Genomic DNA, 27,601 nt, shown 5'->3' with positions numbered 1-27,601 from the left:
AGGAAATGTAAGTGATTCTAAGCAAGGAAATAACTTATTTGGAATATATACTCGGGGGATAGAGTATTCGTCCCTCAATGAGGTGATCTCAGGTTCGAATCCGAGTGGTGGCTGGTTGTCACGAATTCTGCCAACGGCTCGCATCGACCACAGTGCTTACGCAAGATCTTCTCGGTGGAAGACTCATCTTGGTCTCGAATCCCCTCACCTCTGGGCTCACCGTGGGAAGTTTTCCTCTCCAAGTAGCACAAATGTCCTCAACGAAGGGTTGGATGTCTACAGGCTTGATTCAGGAGTTATCTTGTCTTCTGGGTTGGGTTAAAAATTACAAGGATACGGATGATAGGTGTAAACTCCAAATTGATTAGGCTGTATAAATCCGGTTATATAATAAACTATCATTTATTTATTATTATTAACTAGTTGTTAATTTTGGACCATTATTTCATTCAGTATAAAACTATATATATATATATGTCTAGAACAAAAAGCATCAATAGCAGGCTGGATGTATTGAAGGTTTATGAATGACTTATGCGTTGAATTTCGCCTTTTTTTAATTTTTTTTATATTCATAAAAGAAATAATGCAGTCGAATCTCAATCTATTCTTCCCGCATCTTTAGTTTTCTCGTGTGCATCGTCTTGTACTAACGGTCTCATCAGAAATGCCATTTTTACAATGTTCATAAAAACCATCTGGATCATTTTGAAAACTAACGAATTCCCACGTCTATCATTCAGAAATTTTAGCGACATTTAACAACATCGAAGTTTTTTCCATTTTGAGAGGAAAAAAAAATTGCAACTTCTCATTTTAAGGATGAAGAAAATAAGGATGTGTTACAGTTTAGGTAAAACAAAAGCATGCTGGATGTTAAGGTACTAGTTGATGAAAATGCTGAATCATGAATCATGTTAAGTTCAGAAGCGGTTGTAAAAGCTACGGCGAACAATAGCTGGCGAAATGGAACAGCATGCAATGCCAACATTTGCAGAAGGCTAAGAATCAATGAGCAATGGCATGTCTCTTATTCACGCGAGTATGTACAAAATGAATAGCAATCTTTTACAAATATCATAAATTTGTTATTAGCACAAAGAAGAAAATAGAACATTCAAACCAAAATTTTAAAATTTTTTAAATAAATAAATTTGCTTATTCTTTAGCGTCGTAAGTAATTTTACAATATGGTCATAATTTTTTCAACTAAATTTTCTTTTGCTTATAGTAAACTAGTTTTCTTCTATATTTTCCATGCTTTTTCATGCTTTCAAGTCATTAATTATTATTTGATTTATACACGCATTTACCGTTTCTCCGTATCTACTGCTAACAAGGAACTGTTCCCATGAGATACGATTAATTGAGGTTCTACTGCATAAACATGGGGAATAACAAATAATATTGATATAGTAAATAACATTATTTAGCTTCTATCAGTTTAAAAATATTATATGTATATAGGTGCAAAAAGTTTATTCATATTTAAATAACTAAGAGTAATACCTATATTTTTTTCATTAAGTTGAATCTCAACATCATCAGTAATTTGTTTTTCTTCCGGAAAGTGAAGTTCTATAGCCAAATAATAGAACCAAGCCCCAATAATGCAGCCTATATGGGGACCCAATAAACCAATCCACCAATAACCATAGTTTCTTATGCTGCAAGAAATAAACAATACAAAAATTGAAAGTCGGTTTTCATTTTTATTTGTTTAATTACAAGAATAATTATAAAATAATTTTCCTTATAAAAGCATTTCCTTATATTTTTTACAAAGAGATAATTTACCAGTTTAAAAATGCTTCTATTCTAAACATATTGTTCCTTATTTCTTTAATTTATTTGAGTTTAAGAGAATGACTGAACTGCAGAAAAACATAAAACTAAAATGCCCTGAGCTTTCTATAATAGACTAATTAAAATTCTGGGTTTTATTAAACTAGGTTTAAATTAATTACCAGAATCTTAAAATGAGGCACTATATAATTTAAAAATTAATAGTGAATTTTAAAATGACGTAACTAAATGATAATGAAATTGGTTTTTGGTCATTCATTCAAATATCACTCAAATATCGATATAACAAAGTCTTTTAATTGAAAACAGTTGTACAATTTGTGTATTAAAATAAACAATGTATTACTTAGAATGAATAACGCAGAGGGACGAGTTTTTCTTTGTATTTATGTAAATACTTTATCTTACCTAATCGAGTGTGAATATTTGAAATCTGTAAATCAATCTTCGTTAAAATGTACAAGATAAAAACCGTTATCTATAACAGTGGGTCATGCAAATGTTGCAACAAAATTCTAAGTGAGTTAGGATACATCATCAATGTAATAACTCATGTCACCGTACGCGGCTAGTGGCGCTTTCCCTACTATGACCTGGTCAGAAGAACATCAAGAAAGAGTTCATAATAGGAAAGCGTCCGTAGGGGCGTATGACGTCATTTCTGGGAATGGGTTCCGATGTAATTTTGGTTGGTTAGTTCTAATGCCACTTGCCATCACAAGCGCAAGCCTGCTTGGTGAAACCGAGCAAATTTAAGGCAAAGTGTGCGTTTCTTGTTTTTCAGTGGCGCCATCTATGGCCAGGAATTCGATTTCTGCCACACCATACATCGCACCCGCTTTCATCCACAGATCGTAATTTTGACCTGAATCAGAGAACGATCGATCTCCAATTCAGCACCCCAAGAGGTATTGATTTGTTATGGGAACGTGGAGGACTTTTGCGACTCAACAGATTTAACGCGCATCAGTCACTTTACTACACGGGGAGTCTTCTACCGGCGGGGTTCGAACCGACGAACTCTCGGACATGGGCCCAGTGCCCTACCGACCAGGCTATCCCGGCCACTATGCAATTTCAATCCTGATGATGAGCCTTAACTCTCCTAGAAGTTTATCGTAACATTTACGCTGGCCCCTGTTATAAATAAAGCTCTTAAACTTACACATTTTGACAAAAAATACTAAAGGTGTCATTTAAAAAATATTGTGGTTTGAAAAGAGAAGCCGATTTCAGATTTAGAACCAGTGTCGTAAAAATATACAAGTTCGTTAAAAAAATCTCATTCGAAAAAAATATGTTCCCTTATGTTGTCATCGAATAATGTAAAAAATATGGTATAAATATCAAAAATTTTAAAGAAATATTTGTATCACATTTAATCTGTACTCAAGTAATTGAAAATGTAATAATCACGATTGTTCAATTTTTGCGCTAAAATAATTTATGTATTAAGTAGATCATAAAAATATAAATTTAATCTGAATTTAGTTAGATTTAAATTTAAAAACTGCATAAGTTAAATTTATGCCAACTTAAAAAATATTACCTGAATGTTTCCTTTCCCCAGCCAGCTATTGCAGTAAAAACTCTTGTTGGAAAATCACGAGCTGGATTGATTGGAGCCATGCAATTCAGCCCAAACGTCTGAGCAGTTGTTTGAATCATAAAACCAATGAATATTGGCCATAAATATTTAGGAATGTTTAAGTTCTTGGAGTCTACAATTGCCATGACAGTGAACATTAGCAGTCCTCCAGCAACTAACTTTACAAGAAAAAAAGAAAACTATGATCAAAATGAAATTATAAATTACATGTATATTATGAATTCAATAGATTGAAAAGTAAGTTACACATGATGCAGATAAAATAGCTTAAGCTGCACTATAAAAAATTCCAGATCAAATTACGGTATAAAGTATAGGCACTTTGGGTACATCATCCATGAAATTGATTTTACCATGAAATATTATACTGTAATTTTTATAGTAATATTTGTTTAATTACAGCGATTCAGTTATTTAACCGTACTAATTACTGTAAAAAATACGGTTTATCAGATTTTTGGATCCTTAACGTGTTAGGGTAAAAATTTATTTTAAGGTAAAATGTACCGGCACTGTGTGGTTTCCCGTAATTTGATCCAGAACTTTTTGCACTGTATGAAAGTACTAAAAATAATGCATATACACATTGAAAATAACACACTTGTTACACATGAATTATTATAGATAAATATAAAAAAGATAATTCGTATAAAATAATAAAATCCATACAGATATATAACTAATACCTGTTATGTTTTTATGAAAAAACTATGACGAAACAGAGTTTGTCATTTTTTGTTTTTATTTTAATCTGAATAGACAATTTTATGAAAAAAGTTTTCAAATATTGGTTATAATTTAATTGTAACCTAGTGAGGAAACAATATTATGCATCATGAATAAAACTTGAATTTAGATGATACTTCGCGATGAAAAATCTTTAAATTTTAAACTAATTTTCATGATTCGTTGAGGAAACGAAGGATAGTTAAATGATATTAAAAAAATAAATTATCATAAATTTAAAATAACAAATAAATAAATTTCTATCCAAATAAGTTGGCTAAAAATATACCATTTTTAACTAAAAAGGGAAAGAATTAAGCACAAGGTCTTATTAAGGGACATTAAGTTCAACAAGAATTCTTATTTCATACTATATACAGCCTAATTAAACCAATTTTTTTAAAACATGATTATAAGTTAATTAATGATCTTTATGTATATAAAAACTCCCAGTCAAAGGTTTGAAAAAAATATATTTCTTCCATTTCAATTAATTATTGTTCAGAATTTTAAGATTTTAAGAATGAAGCGTGATTAATAAAGTCTCTTTTATGGGCTTTAAAACTATTAACGAGTAAATAATCTATAATTACCTACTTAGAATAAAGGTGCATAAATCTAAATTTGTGAATCCAAACATGATCCAATAAAAAATACTTATTTATAATTTATTTTAATTTTCTAAAACATTATTTTAGAGCTTTAAAAAATTATAAAAATGTATATTTTATCTTTTATTTGACATGCTTAATTTAACGTTGATTTTAATATTATCCAAGGGATACAAGATTAAATCAGTGACAATCTAAGATACATTAAAATACTGTAAAACAGGTAATATCTTTCACTCTAGAATTTAAAAAAATACCTCGTGAAAAAATATGGAAATAAATTTTATCAAAATTTAACAAACTCATAAAAATACAATAAAATCTTAATCAAGATAAAATAAAATATTTTCAGAAAATTAACAAATAAACATAATTTTGACTAACCTCACCAAAAAAGCAGTCAAATATAGAGATTCCATCCCTTGGATATGTTGCAAAAACCCAAGCAGTCCTGGTTTCTCCAACAACAGTTCGCGTTGGATCATAGAGCATAAAGGCATCTAATGATGAAGTATAATTTTGAAACAAAATGTTTTAGAAACAAAGCATGCAATTTAAATTGATTTATTCTACCTTTAATTATAAAATTAATACTTTTTTGAGTAACAACAATATTTTTAAATATTTATAAAAATATTCAGGTGAAATTTTTTTTTGCCTTGAGTCTGTGTTATTCAGCTTTCTTTAAACTGTACCATTTTTAAGTGTTATGAAACCCATTTTCTATTTCCCTTGCTGTTGCTACAGTTGCTATTTAAACAGATCAATCTGAGCTTTGAGCTTTATTCTGTTTAAAAGCAAAATAAACAAGCAAATCAATCTTAATTAATTAATTTTTATTAATCAACTTTAATTAATTAATGTAAAAATATAGTATTTTCAGAACATAGTATTTGGTATAAATATAGTATATGGTATTTCAACCTTAAAAATCCATAGTATTATTTGATTTAGACGGTGATTTATAAGTAAAATGCATGATTTGATTTAGATGGCAATTTATGAGAAAAATCCATGATGATTTAATTTAGGCGGTGTTGTATAAGCAAAATCTATGAGGATTTGCTTTAGATGATGTTTAAGCAAAATTCATGATGATTTAAATTAAACGGTGATGCGAAACAAAACGCTTGATGATTCAATTTGGACGGAGATGTATAAGCAAAATCCATGATGAGCTTTTCATGAAAAAATTTTTGGTACTGGCACTAAAAATTTCCAAAAGAATTCGTGATATACTTTTTTTGCCGGTCTTAAAATTAAAATTTATGTGTAGCTGAAAATATGAAGTTTATTAACAAACATTGACCCAGAAACAGTGAATATGAAAAGTGAACAGTTGAAAAAATCTGGATTGAATCATAATATCACTCACAATAATTCCTGAATCATAATAGCAGCAATGTAAATAATTCTTTAAAACGGTGATAAGAACATTCAAATGAGCAAAGACTCAAAATTCATCAATACTACTCTTAATTTCTTTAGGATCCTTATGGATTTATGTTAATAAAATTTTGTAGTTTAAAGAAAATGAACAATATTTCGCATTATTACTAATATATCTAAAGTAAAATTTTTTAAAATAAATCATAGACTGTATACTTTAAATCAGTATGTTATTTTAATAGTATATATTTTTAATTAAAAGTTATTAAGATTTAATAAAAATATAGGTAGCATATTCAAATTAAAATATACAAGTTCAAAGTACTTGAACGTATTTTTAAAGCAATTTTAACTCAAATTAAAAACTACTTTCCAGTTTTTGTTTATAAGAAATGACGTTTGAAAAAGAACTAATAAAAGAAAAAAATATTAAATTACTTTTTTTTTTTAAAGTTGAGTTACTTTGTAAAAATAAATCCCACTGCCTCTTTGCATTTATAATAAAGTTTTATCATAATGACTTTCAGCTTAACGTTTCAGTGAAAATGTAAAGTTAAAGTAGTGCCATGGGTAAGGCTAAAAATATTTATTTTATCATAAAAGTAACTAGTATATAAAGTAATGAGTTTAAAAGTTGAGTTTTCCTTTTTTTCTGCTTTAGCAATTTGTTTCATTTTTTGTGAATATTTTTTAAAACTATTCCACTTTTTGAGTAAAAAAAAAAGTAAAAAAAAAGCAAGTTCATTTTGATATAAGTGTTTTTTTGCAATTAAGTAAAGAATAATTTGTTTTAACTTTAAAATAACGAAATACTTTCTGAAGAGTAAAATGTTCTTCAAAAATATGTGAAACAATTTTCTTTTATCCTTGAAATTAACGAAAGAACTGTGCATTTAATTTATAAAAGTAACTCTCCCTTTGGGAGTACTATTTAAATGTAGTTGATGTTGACTAAGTCAAAATTAACATTATTTTCAGTGTAGCAATGTATTTTATGTAGATATTTCTAGTCAAGTTTTAGAATTTCTGTTAATTTATTCTGGGTAGCTGCAAGCATTTGAATGGTATGTAGAGTAATTTAAACACATACCCAAATAGAAGTGTAAAATTGATGTTAATGTCAGTAACTAGTCCAACAGGATTTATAAATGATTAGCAAATAAATGAATGAATAGAATATTTGAATTTGCCTTAACAAAATAAAGCTAGTAAAGTCTTTTGAAATCGAGAATTAATCATCATTCACAAATCAATCGTAAAAAGTGTTCTCAAAATAAGAAAGAATTCACCTTCTCAATTTTTTTTAAAGATTTTTATGACCATTACTGAAACAAGGTTTACTCGTGCAGATTTTTATATTCTGGATAGTTTTCACTTTAAAAAAGAAAGTTGGCCTAATCATTAAGTTTTCAACACAAACAAAAATGTTGGATTTGAAAGCCTAGGCAAAGCTAGAACGAAAAAAGGCAAAAACAAGGTTATATAAAACAAGGTTATATATAGATTAGTGAAATCATCTTTATTGAGAATACCCAGTAATTAGATAATAACTGTTATTCTCTACCCAAATGTTTTTTAGTTTAAAAAAAATTTTCTCAACATAATCTACATTGATTGTTTTTTTAAAGTTAAGTGCCATTTCTCTGCATCATCCAGACTAATTTTCTAAAGAAGTTAAGTGCCATTTCTCGGAATACGCTTGCTTGGTATTTCTTACACTAACGTTTTTTTTAGGTTATGTACCATTGCTTATTATATAATCTATATATTACCTAGTATTAATCAGTAATAGTAAAAGTTAAAAAAGTGACTTCTTTTTTGTAAAGTTTTTGCATGGCTTTATTCAATCTTTAAGGAAACAAGCTTGACAAACTAATATTTCTACTAAGTTTAAAAATGATTAATTAGTCCACCTTTCTATGCCACCCAAATGAAATTCAATATGCGATGTTTGCTGTAAAATTACCTGCAATCTGGGATATAAGTTCTCTTTGGAATTGTTTAGATTTTAATATAGGTTAGTTTTTTTAAAAAGACAGTATTACTAATGTGTCTAAAATTGACTTTACTTTCTAATGACTTTTCAGGCATTTAAGCTGCTTCTTTTCTTATTTTTTGATGCATAATTATAAAACTAATTATATTTGATAAGTGCGTCTGATGTATAATTATATTTGATACGTGTGTCAAAACAACAATAATTGAGCTCAATGCCTTAAAATATTAAACAACGGCTCATTTTATAACAGAATTTATTATTTTTACTCTAACCTGATGCTACCTAAAGTTTATAGAATTAAATTTATTTTCAAAAATCTGTTTTTAAAACAACAAAATGGATCTTAATGATTAAAATATTTTACCATAGTAAGTGAAATATAAAACAGCTGATGCTAAAAATCCTCCAAGATGTTGTCCAGCCAGATAGTGAGGAACTTTTCTCCAGGGAAGTTTACCTACGGCGGCGAAACCAACAGTGACTCCAGGATTAATGTGGCCACCTGGAAAAATAAGTTATTGAAATTGAATGTTACGCATGATAGCTTATGAATGATACATATGGAACATTTAGTGAAATTAAAGTTTACAACTGATGATATATTTATGGAATATGTATGTTACATATCAAACATTTAGTGAAAGTTATAACGGATGACATATTTATGAAATACAATGTATACATATGTGTACATTATGTTTCATAAATGTCTCATCATATTTCAAATGAGTGAAAATAATGACATCTTATAAGGACTTATTTAGGAAATATGATGACACAATCAATTACAAATTGACAAATGTATAATTAAGATGATGAAATATTTGTAAACATTTATTAAAATTATAAGTTATACCTTAAATTATAAGTAAAATTAAAATTATAAGTAAAATTATAAGTTATACACATTTATGAAACATGATATACACATGTATGAATGATAATGCTGATACACTTACGAATATATAGAGATATTTATCAAATATGATGACACAATCATGAAAAACATTTATGAATTCTGGATCTCTGACCCTTGCATAATTTAGGTCTAGCATTACTTTCATTAATGAAATTATATTTCGTTAAATGATTCCTTTTTTAAATCTTTAAGACGAAACTGCGAATATTGAAAGTAATCGAAACATACTTAAATAGGAAATCACAGAAACGTTTTAAGACTATAACCACTTAATATTTTTTTTTCTAATCACAGCGATACATCTTAGTCTTGTAATTTTGAACCTGAACTTGAAAACAAAGGAATCTGAATTTGCTCTTGTAATTTTAAAATTTTTGTGGAGGACATTTTATTGGAACTTACTCACAAGTGAAGGAAAACCACGAAACTTTCTCACTGTGAATCAGAATGTACAGTACATCGGAATGCACAGTACAATTTACACAGTATGCAGGAATGCACAAAGCACAGCAAGGAGATTTTATGCAATGATCTGCTACTAACTGGAAGCAATGAGACTCGAGATCATCATGCAAATCAATCAAAATATTTATTTGCATAATGATGTCGAGAGTTGTGTGTACTGGGATGGTTTTTATTTGATGTCTATTTTTTACTAGGATACTAAAAACGTATATTAATAGGAAACTAGGACTGTAATAAAAGCTAGGACTGTAATTATTGAAAAGCCTTGTAGTTTTATTTTTATTCAGAATCTAGATCGAATCAAATACTTTATCAAGCAAAATTAAAAGAGAACAAAATTAAAACCTTACAAATGATAAGCATTTTTCCCAAACTTAAAGTTTGCTTTACTAAAACAGTTACCATTTGGTTCACATGCATTTATTTCCGTACTGTGTACATTGTAATCGTAAAGAGGTTTTAAGACAAAGAAGAGATTTAACATGCTTTTGAAATTCAAATATGTAAAATCAAGCATATTAAGAAACAATTGTCTAACTTAATTTTGACTGTAATTTTAAAAATTAAATTATGACTGTTTATTTAATTATATGGCATCAATTCCGAACACCTATTTTTCATTATAGTATTTTATCAACAAAAAAAATTGTAATCATAATACTAATCATTTAACATGGAGGGAAAAAGATGGTAAAATCATCATACTGTTTAGTATGACCTGTTCATTAAAAAAAAGAAAAACAACAACAACAGCATTATTTTGGTTAATAAAACCTAGATACACAGTATTTAAACCATTTATTTAGTTATTTCTTTTTGTATTGGTTTTTAAAATGATGATTCTGGATATTTTTCAGGGTCAGCAATTTACTACAGAAAAAATAAATTTAATGGAGAGAGTATTAACTCGGATATTTTAATTTATTAATTTTCAACCCTGTGTTTTGTTTAATTTCTTGAAGGAACAGAAAAAAATCAATATCATTCAATTTAATTTGAATTCAGCTAATTTTTTTACTGCTCCAATAGGTGGCAACAAATTAAGATACAGTGCCACACATTTTGTAATAATAATTACAAAACTGAAAACTTTAGCCTAATAAATGACTTTTATGTCATGCTCTAAGGTATCACAATAATTCCTCATTTACTACCAAACATAGGATAAAAAAAAAAAAACATTTATATTGTAAAAAAACCCACATTTTATTGTTAATTTTCTGAAAATCACTGTCAGTGTGATTCGGTAAAAATTACTGAGATATTGGATCTCCGATAGAACCAAAACACGGTAAATTTTACCATATACTGATAGTTTTGACTATACTAATTTTGTCAGTGAAAGAATGATATAGTTAACACCATTGTTTGAATTAAGATTAGAATATATTATGAAGTTCTCAACTGGGGTTTAAAACTAAACTAATTTATTTCCTTAAATATATAAAGTGTTTAAACTTGATTCTAATTTAGAGTAAAATTAACTATTTCGAAAAAGTTTTGGTTCAATATAAATTACTTTTGCATTCATCATTTGTAAAAGTTCAGCCAAGTCTAATACAATTTCCTCTGTGTATCAACATTTTTTCGAAATATTCCAAGGCATTTTAAGAACTTACAAGTTGATTCTTTATTTTTGATTTTTGACAATTAAAACTTGTTCCGCTAAAACTCTACTCAAATCTTTTAAAGCTCCACAGTACTCATGCGAAAAATCAATTATTGTAATTTAAGAAGCACAGTTCCAGAACTTTAAACGCTTTTAACTCAGTGCTCAAGTCAATTGTCATACAAACAATCTCCATTCTAGACTGAGTGATTCTTCGGTATACTTGTAGCAAATCCGTAGGGAAACTCTCGTGGCAGAGTTTTATGTATCTTATAGTTAGTCTTTTAAATGAAACTTAAATACTTTTCTGTTGTATATTTTATGTATTCAAAATTGGACGAAATAGTTAAAGGGTATGCAAATGGGGGAAATAATATATAATGCAATTTGAGCAAAATATATTAAAACTTAAAGTATCTTTACTTACTATCTCTACTTTGATTCCGTATTTTCTTTAGAATTATCCATTATTTAAAGGATTTCAAATTGTAGTTAATGATAATGTCAGCAAATTAAAGCGTAAAAGCTATTCTTTGTATTCGTATTAAGAATCTGATTAGAACATTTTCTGCAAATCCTAATATTTATGCTCGAAATGATATAGAAGTATAAGCATTCATCTCAGTCTCATTGCTTGAAAAAAAAAAGATAACATGTATTTGCTTCTCCAAAGACAAGAGAATGTCGACTTTGATTGTTGAATGTCAACAGTAACAGAGTACCTTTTAAGAGTGCCCAATTTGTTATGTCCGATATAATATTTATTCATTAATATTTTAGTTTCTAATCGATTTGTTATTTCAGCATCCGATCAGGGAAAATTAGTAAAAACAGTGTTGAAATTAAAGAATAAATGTATAGTGGGTAATGACACTTAACCTTAAAAAAACGTTAGTGTAAGAAATACGAAGCAAGCGTATCACAAGAAATGACCCTTAACTTCATTAAAAAATTAGTCTGGATAATACAAAGAAATGACACTTAATTTAAAAAAACCCCATCAATGTAGATTATGTTGAGCCAATTTTTTTTTATCTGAAAAACATTTGGATAGAGGTGAACGGTTTTTATCTAATTACCGGGTATTCTCAATAAGGATGATTTTTTCTAATCTATTCTATTTGAATATTCAACTATTGAATAAATATTTAAATACTAATGAATAAATTAACATCAGATTAGATCTATCATAGATTATAGCAGAATTAGATCTCGAATCAGATCGAATTAGATCTAACATAGATTACAGATCTATCATTGATATTAAAGTTGAAAAACGACAACCACGAATCACGGCCTTTTAAAGTGATACATCGATTTGTCACTATAATAATTCGTCATTAATGAAATTGTGTTTACTGTTTCATGACGGTAGTTTAATGAAGGTCAGTTTGTTGTTGTCAGTTTGTTTGTAGTTCACAAAAAGAGAAAAAAAAACGAAACAAAAAAAGCGGACCAACCTGAATAACTTTTGATCTAATAAACGGATCTTAACGTTCTAGGACTCAATCTTAATGGCTCAAGAGAGTGATCTGAAATATATTAATTAAGAAGTGCAGGCGATATTTTAAATTACGAAATCAGACACAAAAATATACTTTCTCTGATTTCTCTACGAATTTGCATTTCTGACCACCAAAATATAGGGGGTAGGTGCAATCTGGAAAATATGATCCCCTTAGTTTGGTTACGGAAGCGATTCAATTTTTGGACTAATGTTAATTTTACTTTTTACGTATTTCACCAAATCTCTTAAACTTTTTAAATATTATTATTATTATTATATTATTTTAATGAAAACTTCTGCACAAAGCTATAAAATTCGTTTATCCAAAGATAATTCAATACAGAAAACAGATTTCAGTAAATATTTATTAATTTTATTGTTTTATTTAATTGAAGTCGAAAAAATTTTGAATTGTAGGGTATACAATTTTTACATCATATTAAAGTACTAAATTTTATATGGTAAAATGCAAAATTTGACTGAAATCCGTTGAATAGTTTTTTTTTAATAGTTTCACGAATTTTACAAAAAGTCGTATATTCAAAATTAAATTTCTCAGAAACTATTCAACCGATTTTGTTTAAATTTTTTATTTTGCCATATGAAATTTAGATACTTTAGAATTATGCATTTAAAATTATGTGCCTTACAATTCAAATTTTTTTTGATTACTATTAAATTAAATATTAAAAACAATAAATATTCAATTCAATTCGCGTAAAAAGTTATCGAGATATAGCGCAAAACGCCATAAAGTAAAATTAGCATTAAGGAGTCCAAGCTTTGAAGTGCTCTCCTCATCCAACTATTGAGACTATACTTTCTGGATTATTTTGGAAGTTAGTCCAAAAAGCATGTTTATTCAGAGAAAGTTCTTTTTTTCGTCTGATTTCGTTAGTTAAATTATCATCTGCACTAAATATTTGGCATATTTGAGATCACCCCTTGAGCTATTAAAATGGAGTCTTAGAATGTGAAGATCCGATCATTAGATCAAAAGTTATTCAGAATGGTCCGTTTTTTTTCGGCACTGCGGCCTATAAATAACACAGCGTTTGAAAGTGAAGTTTTGAATTCCATTAACACAGACGTGTATCCAATGTTTTTAAGGAAAACATCGAAAAAATAAATATGCTGAAAAATTAGCATTTGTTATGTTGAAAAAATTCATATTTTTGAAAGATTTTTTTTTTTTTGCTGTTTAAGACGACAATGATTTATTAATTTCTTAAATTTTAAGAATTTTTAAAAGTTACGAGTCAGGTGAAAAACTTAAGTTACGAAAAAATATAGTTAAAATTTTCGCTTGGGAATAAACATTTTGTCACGTGAGTTGTGGAATGCGCATTTATTTGCTTATATAGTGATGACATCTATCGGGAGAAATGCGATATATTACTTGACATTTTGTGTTGAGCAGCTCTGCTGTGCTGCCATCTACGCGAGTATGAGTGTTTCATGTTTCAATAGTCCTAAGTCACCAATTGAAAAGTGCAGGACACTGTTTACCCCTCATGTTTTAAATAAATGGAGGAAATACTGTGGTATCATCGCTGGAATTCAATCTGTTCAGCTGTCAGATTATCTCTCTCAGCTAAACTATATATCCAGCTGCAAGGAATGAAGTTGCTTCATAAAGTGTTCAACACATATTTAACGCTATAAGTTAATAAGCCAACAGCTGTTTTGTTCGCATCCGATGAGGAAAAATAGGAATAGATATCTTAAACCTTATCACTTGGCAATCATTTGGATTTCGAAGAACGTGCGTCCGATACTCATTTTTTGCGAGCCTACACTGTAAAGAATTCCGGATCCAAATACGGTATAAAGTACCGACATGTTGGATGTATCATCAGTACAATGAATTTAACGTAAAATCCACTTTTCCGGTAAAATATTACACTGTTATTTTTACAGGAATATTTATTTACTTAGAGTGATTCAGTGATTTTACAGTAATTATTATTGCAAAAATTACGGTATATTTAATTTTTTGCTCCATAAGATGTTCTGATAAAAATTGCAAGTACCAAAACACTGAGTGACGGGAATTTCAATCAGGAACTTTTTACAGTGTTGTTGGAGCTAGAAAAATACTAGGTGTTTAACCGTATAAGGTAAAAACTGTCAATAATCGATTTTTCACGCAGTAAACGCGTTGAACACTATCTTCTTCACCATCTTGAATATGGTAAAATAATATTCAAACAAGTTATTATTCAACCATTTTATCAAAAAATTTCTAAGAGTGTCGTTATTAACTGTGAGAAATTTATTTATTTGACAGATACAAAGAAAGTTTTAAATGGAAAAAAAAGTATTGAAGCTACTATAATAAAAAAGCATTTTCAATCTTACCAGAAATGCCTCCGGCAGTAGTTACTCCCAGTATCACTCCAACACCCCAGGCCCAAGTAACTCCAAACACATCTGGAACACCTTTTCCTTCTAATATTGTTGTTGCAAAAGCAGCATCACCATATATCTGGAAGAGATGCATGTTTATTCTTATTTAAAATGTTTCGTGAGTTTGTGGTAAAGTAAATATTTCGTTTTTTTGCCTTTGGATAAACTAAATTTGCTTCTTCAACGTAAATTCCTATTTTTAAATTTATTGCATTGTAAGAAAATATTAGTTAAAGTAATTATAAATTTTAAATTTACAAATTATGTTTGTAATTAGAGGTATCATTAAAGATTGTTTTGTGTTTCGCTTTTAATTAGTTCAATTAAAATTTAATTACACGCGTTTCATTCATAATGAGTTCCTTTTTACACGATAGTAGCTTTTAGTGTTGTTTTAATATAGTGTGAAGTATTCTTTCTTTTTTTTTCAAAGATAATATATATTTCTATCTAAATACCTATAAATTGCATTTTTACTGTTATTTGATAAAAATGAGTTTGGTTCACTTTTAATTCATTAAATTCATTCGAAATTTTACAAATTATTTTTTTAAATATGCCTTTTATATCGATTGGAGATAAAAATTGGTTATCTTTATAAGTTCTTAGTAAAATGACATTTTACATTCAAAGAGTGAAGTTTTTTTAAATTTATAAGGGTAAAAATATTTTATGATGTGTTGGTACTCTATTTTGCAATAATAATTTCTCATATGTAATATTACTGTGAGTTAAAATTATAGTTATTATATAAAAAAACTTATATAAATCTTTTGAAATTTAATGAACGAAAAATTAAAATTATGTTTTTTAACAAGTTATAGAAATGCTAAATTTACAGTATTTTTATCATTAAAATTTAATGCGTAAGTATTGGCTGCAATAAATCTCAAGTTATTCAAAAGGATTTTTCATAATTAATTCGTTTTTCTTGTGCCACAAGTAACGTGAAGTAAATGTTTGATTTTTTTTCCAAATTTTGGTTTAATCAACACTAAATTGATGCTTCGAAGTATCAATAGAGAATATTCGTCAATTGTTCATTTTATTTTAGATATTAGAAAAGTAGGCTTTTTTTATTTGAGGAAAAAAGTCATTTTCCTTATAAGTCAAAATTAATAACATATTCTCACACTGTGAAAAAAAATCGAATAGAAATTTACAAAATATGGTGAAATTTACAGTGTTTCTGGCTTTATGGGAATACTAAAAGGTTCAATAGTTTTAACCAAAACGTTTAGATAATGATTTCGGTAAAATTAACATTAAAATATGGTTTAATAATCTGTGATAAAATTTGGTAATTTATCATAATTCTTTAGAGCATAGCATAAAAACCATTCATTCGGTTCATTTTTCGTTTCCGTTTTGTATTTCCTACTTAATGTGCGGTAATAAGAACAATAGTTTTGAAAATAATAATTTCTGATAAACCATTACAATATGAACAGAATAATTACTGAATGAATGGTTTCAATACCATATAATCAAATCTTGATAATCAGAATTACATTTTTTTTAAAACCAGACATGTCATTTCCATACAATACTGCAATTTTGCTGGAAATTCTTCCTTAATGCAAATAAGGATTTTCTCAGAAACAATTATAGTTTTATAAGTCAAGTATAAATAATTTAAATTGTAATAATATTACAAAATATTTAAAAGGTTTAAAATTATAAATTGCCCCTGGCATTTTATCCCTTTTTAGGATAGAAAGATAGATCTCTATCGTTCTGATCATAAGATAAGTTACTTAGAGAAAAACGTAAAATAAAAATTTTTATGGTGTAAGTCTAAGCGCAATTTGAGGAAAATTACTTGCAATCAATAAAAAAAAATAATATGCTATCCTACAAACAATATTGGGCATTTTCCGTCAACGGCAGTTTAAAACTAGCTGAATACTCACTTTTCGTACTGGTTGAGAAAAGTAAATCTATACATAATAATAAACGCGGCTGTGTGTGTGTGTGTGTGTGTCTGTAATCACAATATATCGCCCCAGAAGCCTCGCCCGGGCACGAAACTCGGCCCATAATTGTGTTTTGACATTATGAAGAAGTATTTTTTTTCTTTTTCAAAAATTTTGATTAGTTATTTAGTTATCAGTCATTTTGTAAGTCTATGCTTTTCGTCTGCTTTTTCGTCTTCAAAGAGCCATATTCAAAAAACTATTAAAAAATGCATATACTTTTCCCCACTCTTATAAATGTATGCTAATGCGAACCTCACAATTTAAATGTTAATTTTCGACAACTTAAACCAATAATATACGAAGGAATTAATAATTTAATTGTAAAGTTCGCATTAGTTTACATTTATTAAAGTGGAGAAAAGTTTAACTTTTGTATTAAAAATGTGGCAACATATTCGATACGTAAATAGAACGCTTCGCTTTGATATATTTGTCGCTGTTCATAATTGTTATAATAAGTTTTTCTTCTTCTTTTCACGCTCTATTTTTTTTTCTTAAGCGAAGACGATAATTTTTATAGCGATATTGTAGTACTTTGTACAACTAAAAATTCTTTTCACAACACTTTAAAAATATTTACTTTATTTTCCTTATATATACAGAGAACAGTCGGCAAAGAATTCGATTAGGTTGAAAAACATTTCGCTAAAAAGGAACGAATTCCAAAAGAAAAAATAAACAACTTAAAGAATAAAAATGCTGATGCCAGCCAATTTTTTGAAAGTTAACTTAGAAATAACAAACCAAACGATGTTAAATAACAAACCAAACGATGTTAACAAAATGACGTAGAAAGCGCAACTAGATCAAAATTATACAAGCACAACTAGATCAAATTATAATACCTGAGTGCTTGACATAACAGATATAGAAATAGAATTTGATACTATAAAAAATTACATAGAAATAGAAATTGATAGCATAAAAAATTTATTCGTTTTCGTGTTCTTTTCATGTATTTAGCATTTTAGTTTTTTTTTTCTTAAGCGTTGTAGCTATATAATTTCAAACATCCTCAAGAGCTATAACACATCTGCAGCAGAACTGGATATGAAGACAAAATTGCTGGACAGGAACACTTTAATTGTCCACTAATCTTCAGATTTCCTGCTATGTTTTAAAAAACTTTATTTGTGAAACCTTCAGAGTGGCGGACAGCTGGCCGCCTTAGGTGGCTAGTAACCAATAAAGCAGGATTATTTAACACTAAGAAATGATGCACAAGTGACATAAACTGACATAATTAATTAAGCTTAAACAATTCCATTTTTTAATTTTATTATTTTTTGCTTTTTCCGATGGCTTTATGTTATCAGATCTTTATATTCCGATGACTTTAAGTTCATCTCTTCAAAATGAAGATTAATTATGATCAGCATTATTTGGCACAATGCTGCTGTTTGAGGTATATTTCTGATAGTCATAAACAACCATTTATACACTTATCTAAGGTATCTATGATTTACTTATGCCCTTCCTGGTAGCTTTATGTTATCAGATTAAGAAAATCATGTTTTTTGAAGTTCATCCTTCGAAATAAACATTAGTTATATTCAGTATCATTTGGCGTAATGCTATTGATCAAGGTCTCAAGGTCACATACATCAAGGTTTTCTACATAATAGTAAAAAATTATCATGATCAACAATTTTTGTTTTAATTATCATATTAGAAACTTTTTCCCTTTCAAGGGTCCATAAAACCCTATTTCCACACAGGTATCATCACTGAAATTAAATATGCATCATTGGTGTCATAAGGCAATTTTTATAGTTTTTCTGGAGGAAAAATTATAGTTTCTCCGTTATTTTTGCAATATAAAAAAATTTTTTTTAAATTTTTATTTGTACCTATAACACTAAAACTAGTCAATTGTAATCCCTGTCATAAAAAATCTTCAAACTAATATTGAGTTTAATAATGTTTAAGTAAATATGATATTAATTACTTCAATATACATTTTAAAGGAAACCAGAAAACCAAAGGAAACCGACGATAGCAAAGATAAATAATTAGTAAAAACATGCAATAAAACTAATTAATAAACTGAAGCGCGGAATTTTGGTGCAGATTGGTTCAGAATTCCGGATTTGTACTATATACGTATAGAAAATATTAATATTCTGCTTTTTTTATATTGATTATTAAAACTTTCAGATGGTTATAAGTTTTTCTGGTTCACTATAATTTGCTTCTTACCATCTGCAAAAAGTTTTTGTTGAAAATCATCAGTGAACAGCAATTTGGCTGATATAACTATCTTCGCTGCTAGATATCATATATTTTTTACTTTATATCAGGCGTTGAACAGCAGACAAAATTCCGAGTTTACGACTATCTATGTTAAACTCCATAGTCCTGTAATTTTCAACCCAATCCAAAAAAATAAGGAAGTTCTTGGATCAAGCATTGGGACAAATTAGTCTTCATGGATCACTTTTTAATGGAACTAACCTGCAATCGCGATACATGTGGATGAAAACAACGGAATTCCATGGTTAGACAGATGACAAAGAGATTCTAACTACTAATACATCAGCAACTGAGGATATTTTACGTTTGTACTGTGGTCGGTGCGTGCCGGGAAGGGCAGAATTTGTATCCACCTGTCGTATCGATCACTGGTGTTCAAACATAGGTCAACTCATTGGCAGGCGAGCCCTCCATTACCTACCACGATTCTGTTGGATATAATATGATCTTAATATTTCTCTAAATACAATATTTGTTATGAAGCAAATGATAAATCAAAATGGTAGTCATTAACCGACTGAAGGTTCTGCGCGTAAAAAGTCGTATTTTAACTTGCTGTCCTTTCTGTATGGCAAAACCTGTATTTCCATGTTACTAGATAGAGAAAGAGAGTATAGGGAGAAACATTCTCTCAATTTTGTCATTTTACTAGACCACCAGGGAGTTGAAATCACAATAGAAAATTTAAAAAAAAGAGAATTCAGCGTTGGTTAGGAGAAATATCTGTTTAAGCTGTGTTTTTATCGGAAAAAATCACACCTTTTATTAACTTCCTATCAATAGCATATATCCATCAATTCACACACATTAAAGAAAAAAAAAGTTGAAGAATTTTTCTTTGTGATAATAAATTTTTCATAATTCTTATTTTTCAAATTTTTTTTTAAATAACTCAATATTATAAGGAGAATCTTTCAAGTTCTATTAAATTATTTTCAGAATTTCTACATTAAACGTGAATGGAAAACAAATTATTTAATATTATAAAAATATGTCTTTACAATAATTAAAATATTTTTCTTTGAATCAAAGGGAACTCTTTTATTGATCGGATGGTCATTGTTTCGAATATAAATTTTTATTTTGTATTGAGAAAATAAGACTTTCCATTTATTTCTATATTTTTCATATTTCAATTCCTTTTTTGTGTTTTTTCTAAATCTTACGTTTCTCTTATAAAAGTAACTATTATGATTAGTTATTAGAAATAAAAATAGGTTTATATGCTTTTTTCTTACATGATTTTTATTTTGTTTCATAAGGAAAGAATTTAAAAAATCTATTTTAATTTTGTAACAGGAAATTTGAAATATTGCGAAATAAAGATGATATTTATTATGCTTTATGCACTTCAAATAAAGTTCATTTTTAATATTTATTGTGTAAATGCACTGCAATTATTTTGATTGAAATATTTGTATTGTTCCTCATAAAATTTACATTTAATTATACTTTACAAATTAACTTTAAGAGGTAAAGTTGAAAACAAAATTAAAGTCATTCAATCGACAATTTTGCTTTTGGAGATTCGAATTCATATCCAATAAATACAAATGTGGTAAGCTCAGTTTTCTCTAAAAGCAGCAAAAAGTATATTTTTTTAATAATTTAAGCCAATTATAAATTTTTTAATTAAGCATGACTCTCAGTCAGAACGTATTAATACTAAAAAATGGAATAGCATAAACAATTAATATTTTATTTTCTATTAAATGCTAGAATTGATTTATTTATTTTCTATTAAAGCACTTTTTTGAAATATTAAACAATATACATTTAGAAATTTGTATTTACTTTATAAACAAACAAAGCGATCTGCTCCAGACTTACAAAAAATTTCTGATATTGCTCGGATTCTTTTGAAAATATTTTTTTTCCGTTTTAGTTCGAAATTAATAATGGTAAAGTTTTTTTAGTTAAAAATGATTTTTGTATTAAAACTATGCTCTTGAGATTAAAAAGTAACGTCATGGTTTGTATTTAGATTTGGTATGAATTTTTAACTGAGAAAAATAACCTTGAGTAAATAATTTGTTCAAGATAAGTTTTTTTCATTGATTTAAAATTTTGAGTAAGAACATTAATAATGAGGATTTTATTAGTAGATATTTGTTTTTACATACTTTTTACTCTTTAAATAGCTAATAAGGGAAATAATTCTAAAATTAGTAAACTGTTAGAATTTTCATTTTAAAATTATGATAAATTAATCAGTAACAGTTTGCCCATCAAATTAATAATAAAGAAAATATTTTACCGTTACGGTTTTGAAACTGTTTACAAATAGTATGGTAAAAAAAGCATGGTTTAAAAACCATAAAAAAAAACTTAACTGAACATTGCATCAAGGCCCTTCGTTTGGCAACGGGAGTTAGGCTTAGGTTTTGCTTGAGGTATGCTTTATCAAATGAATTGTGGAATGTGGTTTAATTAGTTTACATGCTTGTTCCACATATCTTAAGAGATAGAAAATACTTGATTTTTGTGTTCAGCAGGTTTATGGTGCTGTCATCTATGTGTGAATGAGAATATCGTATTCTAATAATCCAGGATAGCAAACTGGGAAGTGCAGTATACTAGAAACTATTCATGTGTTGCAGAAAATGGAGAAAAAAATGTGATGTTAATGATGGGACTCGAACCATTGATCTGTCGGTCATGAAATTGACAGATTTGACTTTTTGGCTATAATATGTAACCAGTTGCAAGGACTAAATAGTCTCATAAGATGGGCCTAGTTGGTGCGATGAAATTCTGTTTGTTTAACCATATTAGGTGAAAGCAGTTAATAAATTGTTTTTCTAACAGTTAACAGTAGAATACCATTTAATTTACGGTCATTTGACTGTTTTGTTCGATATGGTAGAATAACAATGAAATAAATTGTTATTTGATCATTTTCCCAAGAAATTTCTAACAGTGCAGCTTAGTATCATTAATTTATAGATTCTGCGCAATATTTTCAAGGATTATTATTTGGAATACTGATGGTGATTATAAAATTATTGTAAAGCACGATTCATAGTTAAATAATTAAATAATTGAAAAGTCGACACAACTAATTAACTAAACTAAACGTATTTATTAAATTGATAATTGTTTGTTAACCACTTGAATGTGATGTTTCATAAAAATGTATATTTTATTAGCAATAATTATTAATTTGTTTCTATTTTCCTTGATAAAAATTAAAATTTCATTTATTTATTTCTGAACTCAACCTTATGTTGCTAGTCCGTAATTATTTCTAAATTAAAAAGTAAGTTTGAAAAAGATCTACAATAGCTATTTAAAACAATTATTTTCTTATTTAAGTATTTGTTTGCATAAAATCTTTAGCTAGAAGGTCTCAAACCATATTAAGTTACTGTACCCTTAAAAGATTTAGAATTGCCTTATGGCATCCCAATTACTTGATATTAGTGTGGTGTATAATATTTAACATATAATTTTAATTTATGTTGTATAAATGTAAGATGGGGGAATATAAACACAGGGAACACAACTCACACTTAAAATGTACTTTTAAGTATTTTAATTGTAATTAATAAGGATGTGTTAAGAATAATATTTAATATTATAAGTTATGCTAACATAAGAGAAAATTAAGATAGATTACCAATCAAACTCGAAGGTACATTGTTGGAAATTTCTTTTAAAAAAAGGTTAAATTGTTATTTGGTAAATTAATATGTTACCATACTCAAACAAAACAGTCAAATAACAGTTAATAAGATGGTATTCAAACTATTAACTGTGTGGAAAACCATTTATTAACTGTTTTCACCTAATATGGTTAAACAACCAGAACTTCAATGCACCAACTAGGCCCATCTAATGAGACCACTTAGTTCCTTGCAAATAGGTGCATATAATGGTCGAGAGGGTTAATCTATCAATCTCATGACTGACAGAACGAGGTGTGAGTCCCAGTGTTGACAACACAATATTTCCTCCATTCCCTTCAACACTTAAAGAGTATCCAGTGAAATGCACTTCCCAATTTGAGACCCTGTGATTAGAATACGATGCATTCATTCACGCATAGATGGCAGCACCACAAAGTACTAAACTATCTCCAATATAGTTTAACATTCATGGTTTTTAACTATACTAGCTGTAAATAGTTTCAAAACCGTGAAGGTAAAAAATGTACTATACCTTGAACTTTACGGTTAATTGAACGTACGGACTTCTACTGGTTATTTTACGATAATTTTAGAATGAAAATTCCAACAGTGTATACTAATTAGTTTTGTGCGATTGGTTAGCCCTTGCTGTTCATTATATTAGGAAGACAGGAAAATAAAGTCATTTCGGCTCATTAAATATTCGTTATTCTTAAAAACCAATTCATTTTTACGATCCATTTCGATTTATTTTCGATCCTGAATTTAATGGTTATTGCTAATATATTATTGAATAAAATATTGATATATGAATATATTATTGAATAAAATATTGATATATGAATATATTATTGAATAAAATATTGATATATGAATATATTATTGAATATAATATGGTGAATATTGTATTATTGAATAAAAATAAAATCTTGATAACAAATATCAAATGCATCGAAACTACATTACTTTCCGGTCCCCCTAATATAAAATTTTAGACAGTGGATAAAAGCTGTTAGCATTTCTATTTCTTTATTTATTTTTGGGCGTTTTTTGCTCTTTAGACACAGTTAAAACACCAGCTTTGGACATACTTTGGAGTAGCACAGAAAACGAGAGTTTCCCCAGTTTCTCAACGTATAATATAAAATGCATATTTTGCATAAATTTAAAAATTTATCAACTTTATCAATTCTACCTTGTAACTATTTCCCCCTCTTTTTAAAATGTAAGAGGTTATTATTGAAATACAAATATTAGACTTAAGTCTAAAAACACTAAAGTTTCTTTAACTTCAGGTCTAATATTCTTCGTAGGTTTTCTTCGTGTAATTAGTGGTCTAATTTTCGTCTAGTTCTAATATTCTTCAACGGCTCTTTTTCTTTAGCTCTATTGCACCTCAGGGTTACGGTAGACACTTTGGAAACTTCTTCATTATTACTATTATTAAACATTAATTTAGGATGCATGCACACTAACTTTTGAACTAAAATTAATCTTTTAATCAAACATGAACGAGCATAGAGAGTATATTGATATAAATTCAAACTAGGCATGAAAAATGAAAAAGTGAATAGGAATTAAATGTTATAAAATTACATTACATATATATATATATATATATATATATATATATATATATATATATATATATATATATATATATATATATATATATATATATATATATATATATATATATATATATATATATATATATATATATATATATATATATATATATATATATGTAAAATGTTGCAGTCGGACCGAGCAGGAAAACAGACACAGGATTTTAATTAAATCAGAGTAACTTTTATTTGAACATTCTTAGTTGAGTGAGAGCGAAGAAGTGATGTTTACTCCATCAGCAAACAGTCTTTCTGGTAGGGAAAATCTTGCAAAAAATCCTAAAATGTCTCTATTTAGGGAAAAGAGGGAAATCTCAGAAATTACAATTGGTTAATGAACTTGCTCGAGTGATTCCCACGGCTTAAAAGGGAAAAAAGATCTTTATTTAAATGTATGCATACTTTGGCTAAAAATAGATTTAGAAACAGGATGTGGCTTTTAAAAGTGTGAGAAAGTATTTCAAATAGAATAATTAATTAGTAATAAAGTAGGAGTTGTTTTATAGCAAAGAAACTAACATAAAAAGATTAATAAAAGCTTTTTATGTTACATCCCCCCTCGCCGAAAAATTTTGACTAATATCTAAAATTTTTTAAAATTATCCCTTTGCAGAACTTTCCCTATGATGACACAATTAAAATAAAAAAATAATAATAATATTTGTAATATCAACAAGATATAAAGTAACATGAATCATAAAAAAAAAACACACACTACTATTAAAATGAAGTGTTAGATCTCCATTTTCAATAATTTTTTGTGATTAAGTTTTTTCAGTCTTTCTTGATAATCACAGTAAATAAAGTTATTATTCCTACTAATACAATTAAAATAAACTTTTCACGAAGACTTTTCACGACAAGAAAATCTATAAAAATTTTCTAAAAGATGTAAATATTCACATTCAACAACATGAAAGATAAAAAAAAAATATGAAAATGCAAGTGAAATGAGATATCAAAATACAAATTGACACTTTTTATCAAAAAAAAATTTCAATAAAAAATGTAAAAAAAATTTGACACAATGGTCTTTAATCTGAAATTTAGGATTTCAGTGTTGTTAGGGGAAAATTTTGTATGCTCGTAAGGATACTGGTAAGTCTGATGTTAATCTTACCCTTTGAGGTTCAATTCTTATTGTCCCTACATCATATTTATCTTTAGCAAATATATCTGAAAAATCTTCTAAAATTTCCTGAAGTTGGAAACTTTTTCATCATCTTGAATTTGCATAATTCCGTCAACATGGATTTGACAATGTTGCGCACCATTATCACGTTTAGTCTCAAGAACATTTGAAAACTCAACATTATTTTCAGTTTTGCTATTTAAATCTTTATTTTTAAGTCTATTTTTTTTATTTTTGTTTATTTTTACGTCCAAAATCTTATTTTCCATAACAAATTCTTCCTTTTGTTTATTTTTATTTGATTTAACATTTTTTCTTTTATTTCTACTTTCCTTATTTTTATTCTTAGCTTTATTTTCTTTATTGATATTTTTGTTGCAATCATTAACCTGGATTTCAGGAGAAATGTGTAAAGACAAGTTGCTTTTATAATCCGAAAAAGTGATCAGTTTTTTCTGATTTTGCATTACAACTCGTTCAACACAATCTATCACAAATTTAAACCCATTACATTCCTTTAAACCCAATATGGCATAAGGTAGATCAGTATTTAAAATGTAAAATTCCACTGACCTAGCTATATTTCCAATTTTTAAATTTAAAGTACAAGTGTGGTTAAGTTGCAAAATACCTTTTGTTTGTTTTACATTAACAAAGTTCTTTCTTTCTTTTCGGACATTTAGTTTTTCAAAAAGTTTAGTTGGGATGATATTTAAAGTACTACCTGTATCAATATTTAACAAGATAGTTTTATTTATCAAAATCGGGTATTTGTCACTTTTATAGTTTTCATCTTTATTTTGTATGTATCCGGATACTATTAATTGTCAATTTTGTGGTTGTTCACTTTCTTGTTTAGGCTGGGTTTGATTCTCAGCCATAAAAGAATTAGGTTTGTTTACACAATTTTGGCCCCAATGATAAGCATTGGTTATACCAAGCTTATCACAGTATTTACATGGCTTAGGAGGCAACTCCTGGGAAGCCTGGGCGAAATGACTAGTTTGTTGATTATTTCTTTGAAACTTTTCATTTTGAATTCTAGGTCTAAATTGAGATTGTTGGTTATAACTTTGACTAGGCCGGGAAAAATTTTGATTTTGTCGAGGATTATAATTTGGATTACTTGAGTTGTTAAAGAATGGCCGCCTTGGTACCCAGCCTTGATAGTGTGGTCTATACCCATTAAATTTAGACTCTGGTAATTTTTCAGTTTGGGGTAAGACCGTAGGTACATCATGAATTATTTTCGAAACAATAGTGAGCCATTCAATCGGGGTTTTAGGTTCTTTTAAAACCAAAAGTGCTTTAATTTGGGGAGGCAAACCTATAGATAGACCCTCAATTATATGTTCATTACTTAAATTTATTTTTCGACCTAACTCTACCTTTTCGGTAAAATATGAATTTAGGTCTTTAGCTTGGCCAGAAAATTTTAAATTTTGAAAATCATTAAAGCCAAAGGGAGGTGAAAAATAATGCTCTCTAAAAATTTCAACTATTTCTTGATATGAATTACAATTAAGACAGTTATTAATATACAATTTCAAAGCTGAACCTTTAATGAATTTTTGAAAATTTCTAATTTTCCATTCGTCATTACATTTAGCATCTAGAGTTTGTTTTTCAAAATGTTTGAGCCAGGATGTGAATTGAACACCAATGTCAGGCTCAAAGACTAGTATGTCTGGTTTATCTTGTACACTTTGATCCATACTTAATTTTTGTAAATTATCACTCAATTCTGTTTCAGAATTATCTGTATTGCTTTTAGCGTTTTCATCCATGTTAAAATTGTAGTTTTTGCCACTCCGTAAGGGCATTCAAATAATAATCAAATTTCAATAATTAAATATAACATTTAGAAGGGGAAAAAAAAACTTAAGTATATGAATAGCACATCTTTTGTTTTTTTAAACACCATAATAAAA

General features: G+C 27.9%; 1 protein-coding gene across 1 annotated transcript in view; it reads right to left on the bottom strand.

Annotated features, from left to right (window-relative positions):
- Nucleotides 1-27,601, bottom strand: part of LOC107457171 (aquaporin-7) — a 53,816-nt gene that overhangs the window by 5,099 nt on the left and 21,116 nt on the right. Inside the window, exons 2-6 of the mRNA XM_071178552.2 lie at nt 15,002-15,128; nt 8,505-8,642; nt 5,137-5,252; nt 3,356-3,573; nt 1,510-1,667 (exon numbers count right to left, since the gene is read on the bottom strand). Of these exons, the coding sequence (XP_071034653.2) occupies nt 1,510-1,667; nt 3,356-3,573; nt 5,137-5,252; nt 8,505-8,642; nt 15,002-15,128 (757 nt within the window). The remainder of the gene's footprint in view (nt 1-1,509; nt 1,668-3,355; nt 3,574-5,136; nt 5,253-8,504; nt 8,643-15,001; nt 15,129-27,601) is intronic.

This window comes from Parasteatoda tepidariorum, chromosome 6 (genome assembly GCF_982258835.1).
Source record: "Parasteatoda tepidariorum strain Cologne lab strain chromosome 6, Ptep-v5.0, whole genome shotgun sequence".
NCBI lineage: Eukaryota > Metazoa > Arthropoda > Arachnida > Araneae > Theridiidae > Parasteatoda > Parasteatoda tepidariorum.
The sequence above is the reverse complement of the archived record's forward strand: the minus strand, read 5'-3'. Positions and strand labels throughout refer to the sequence as shown.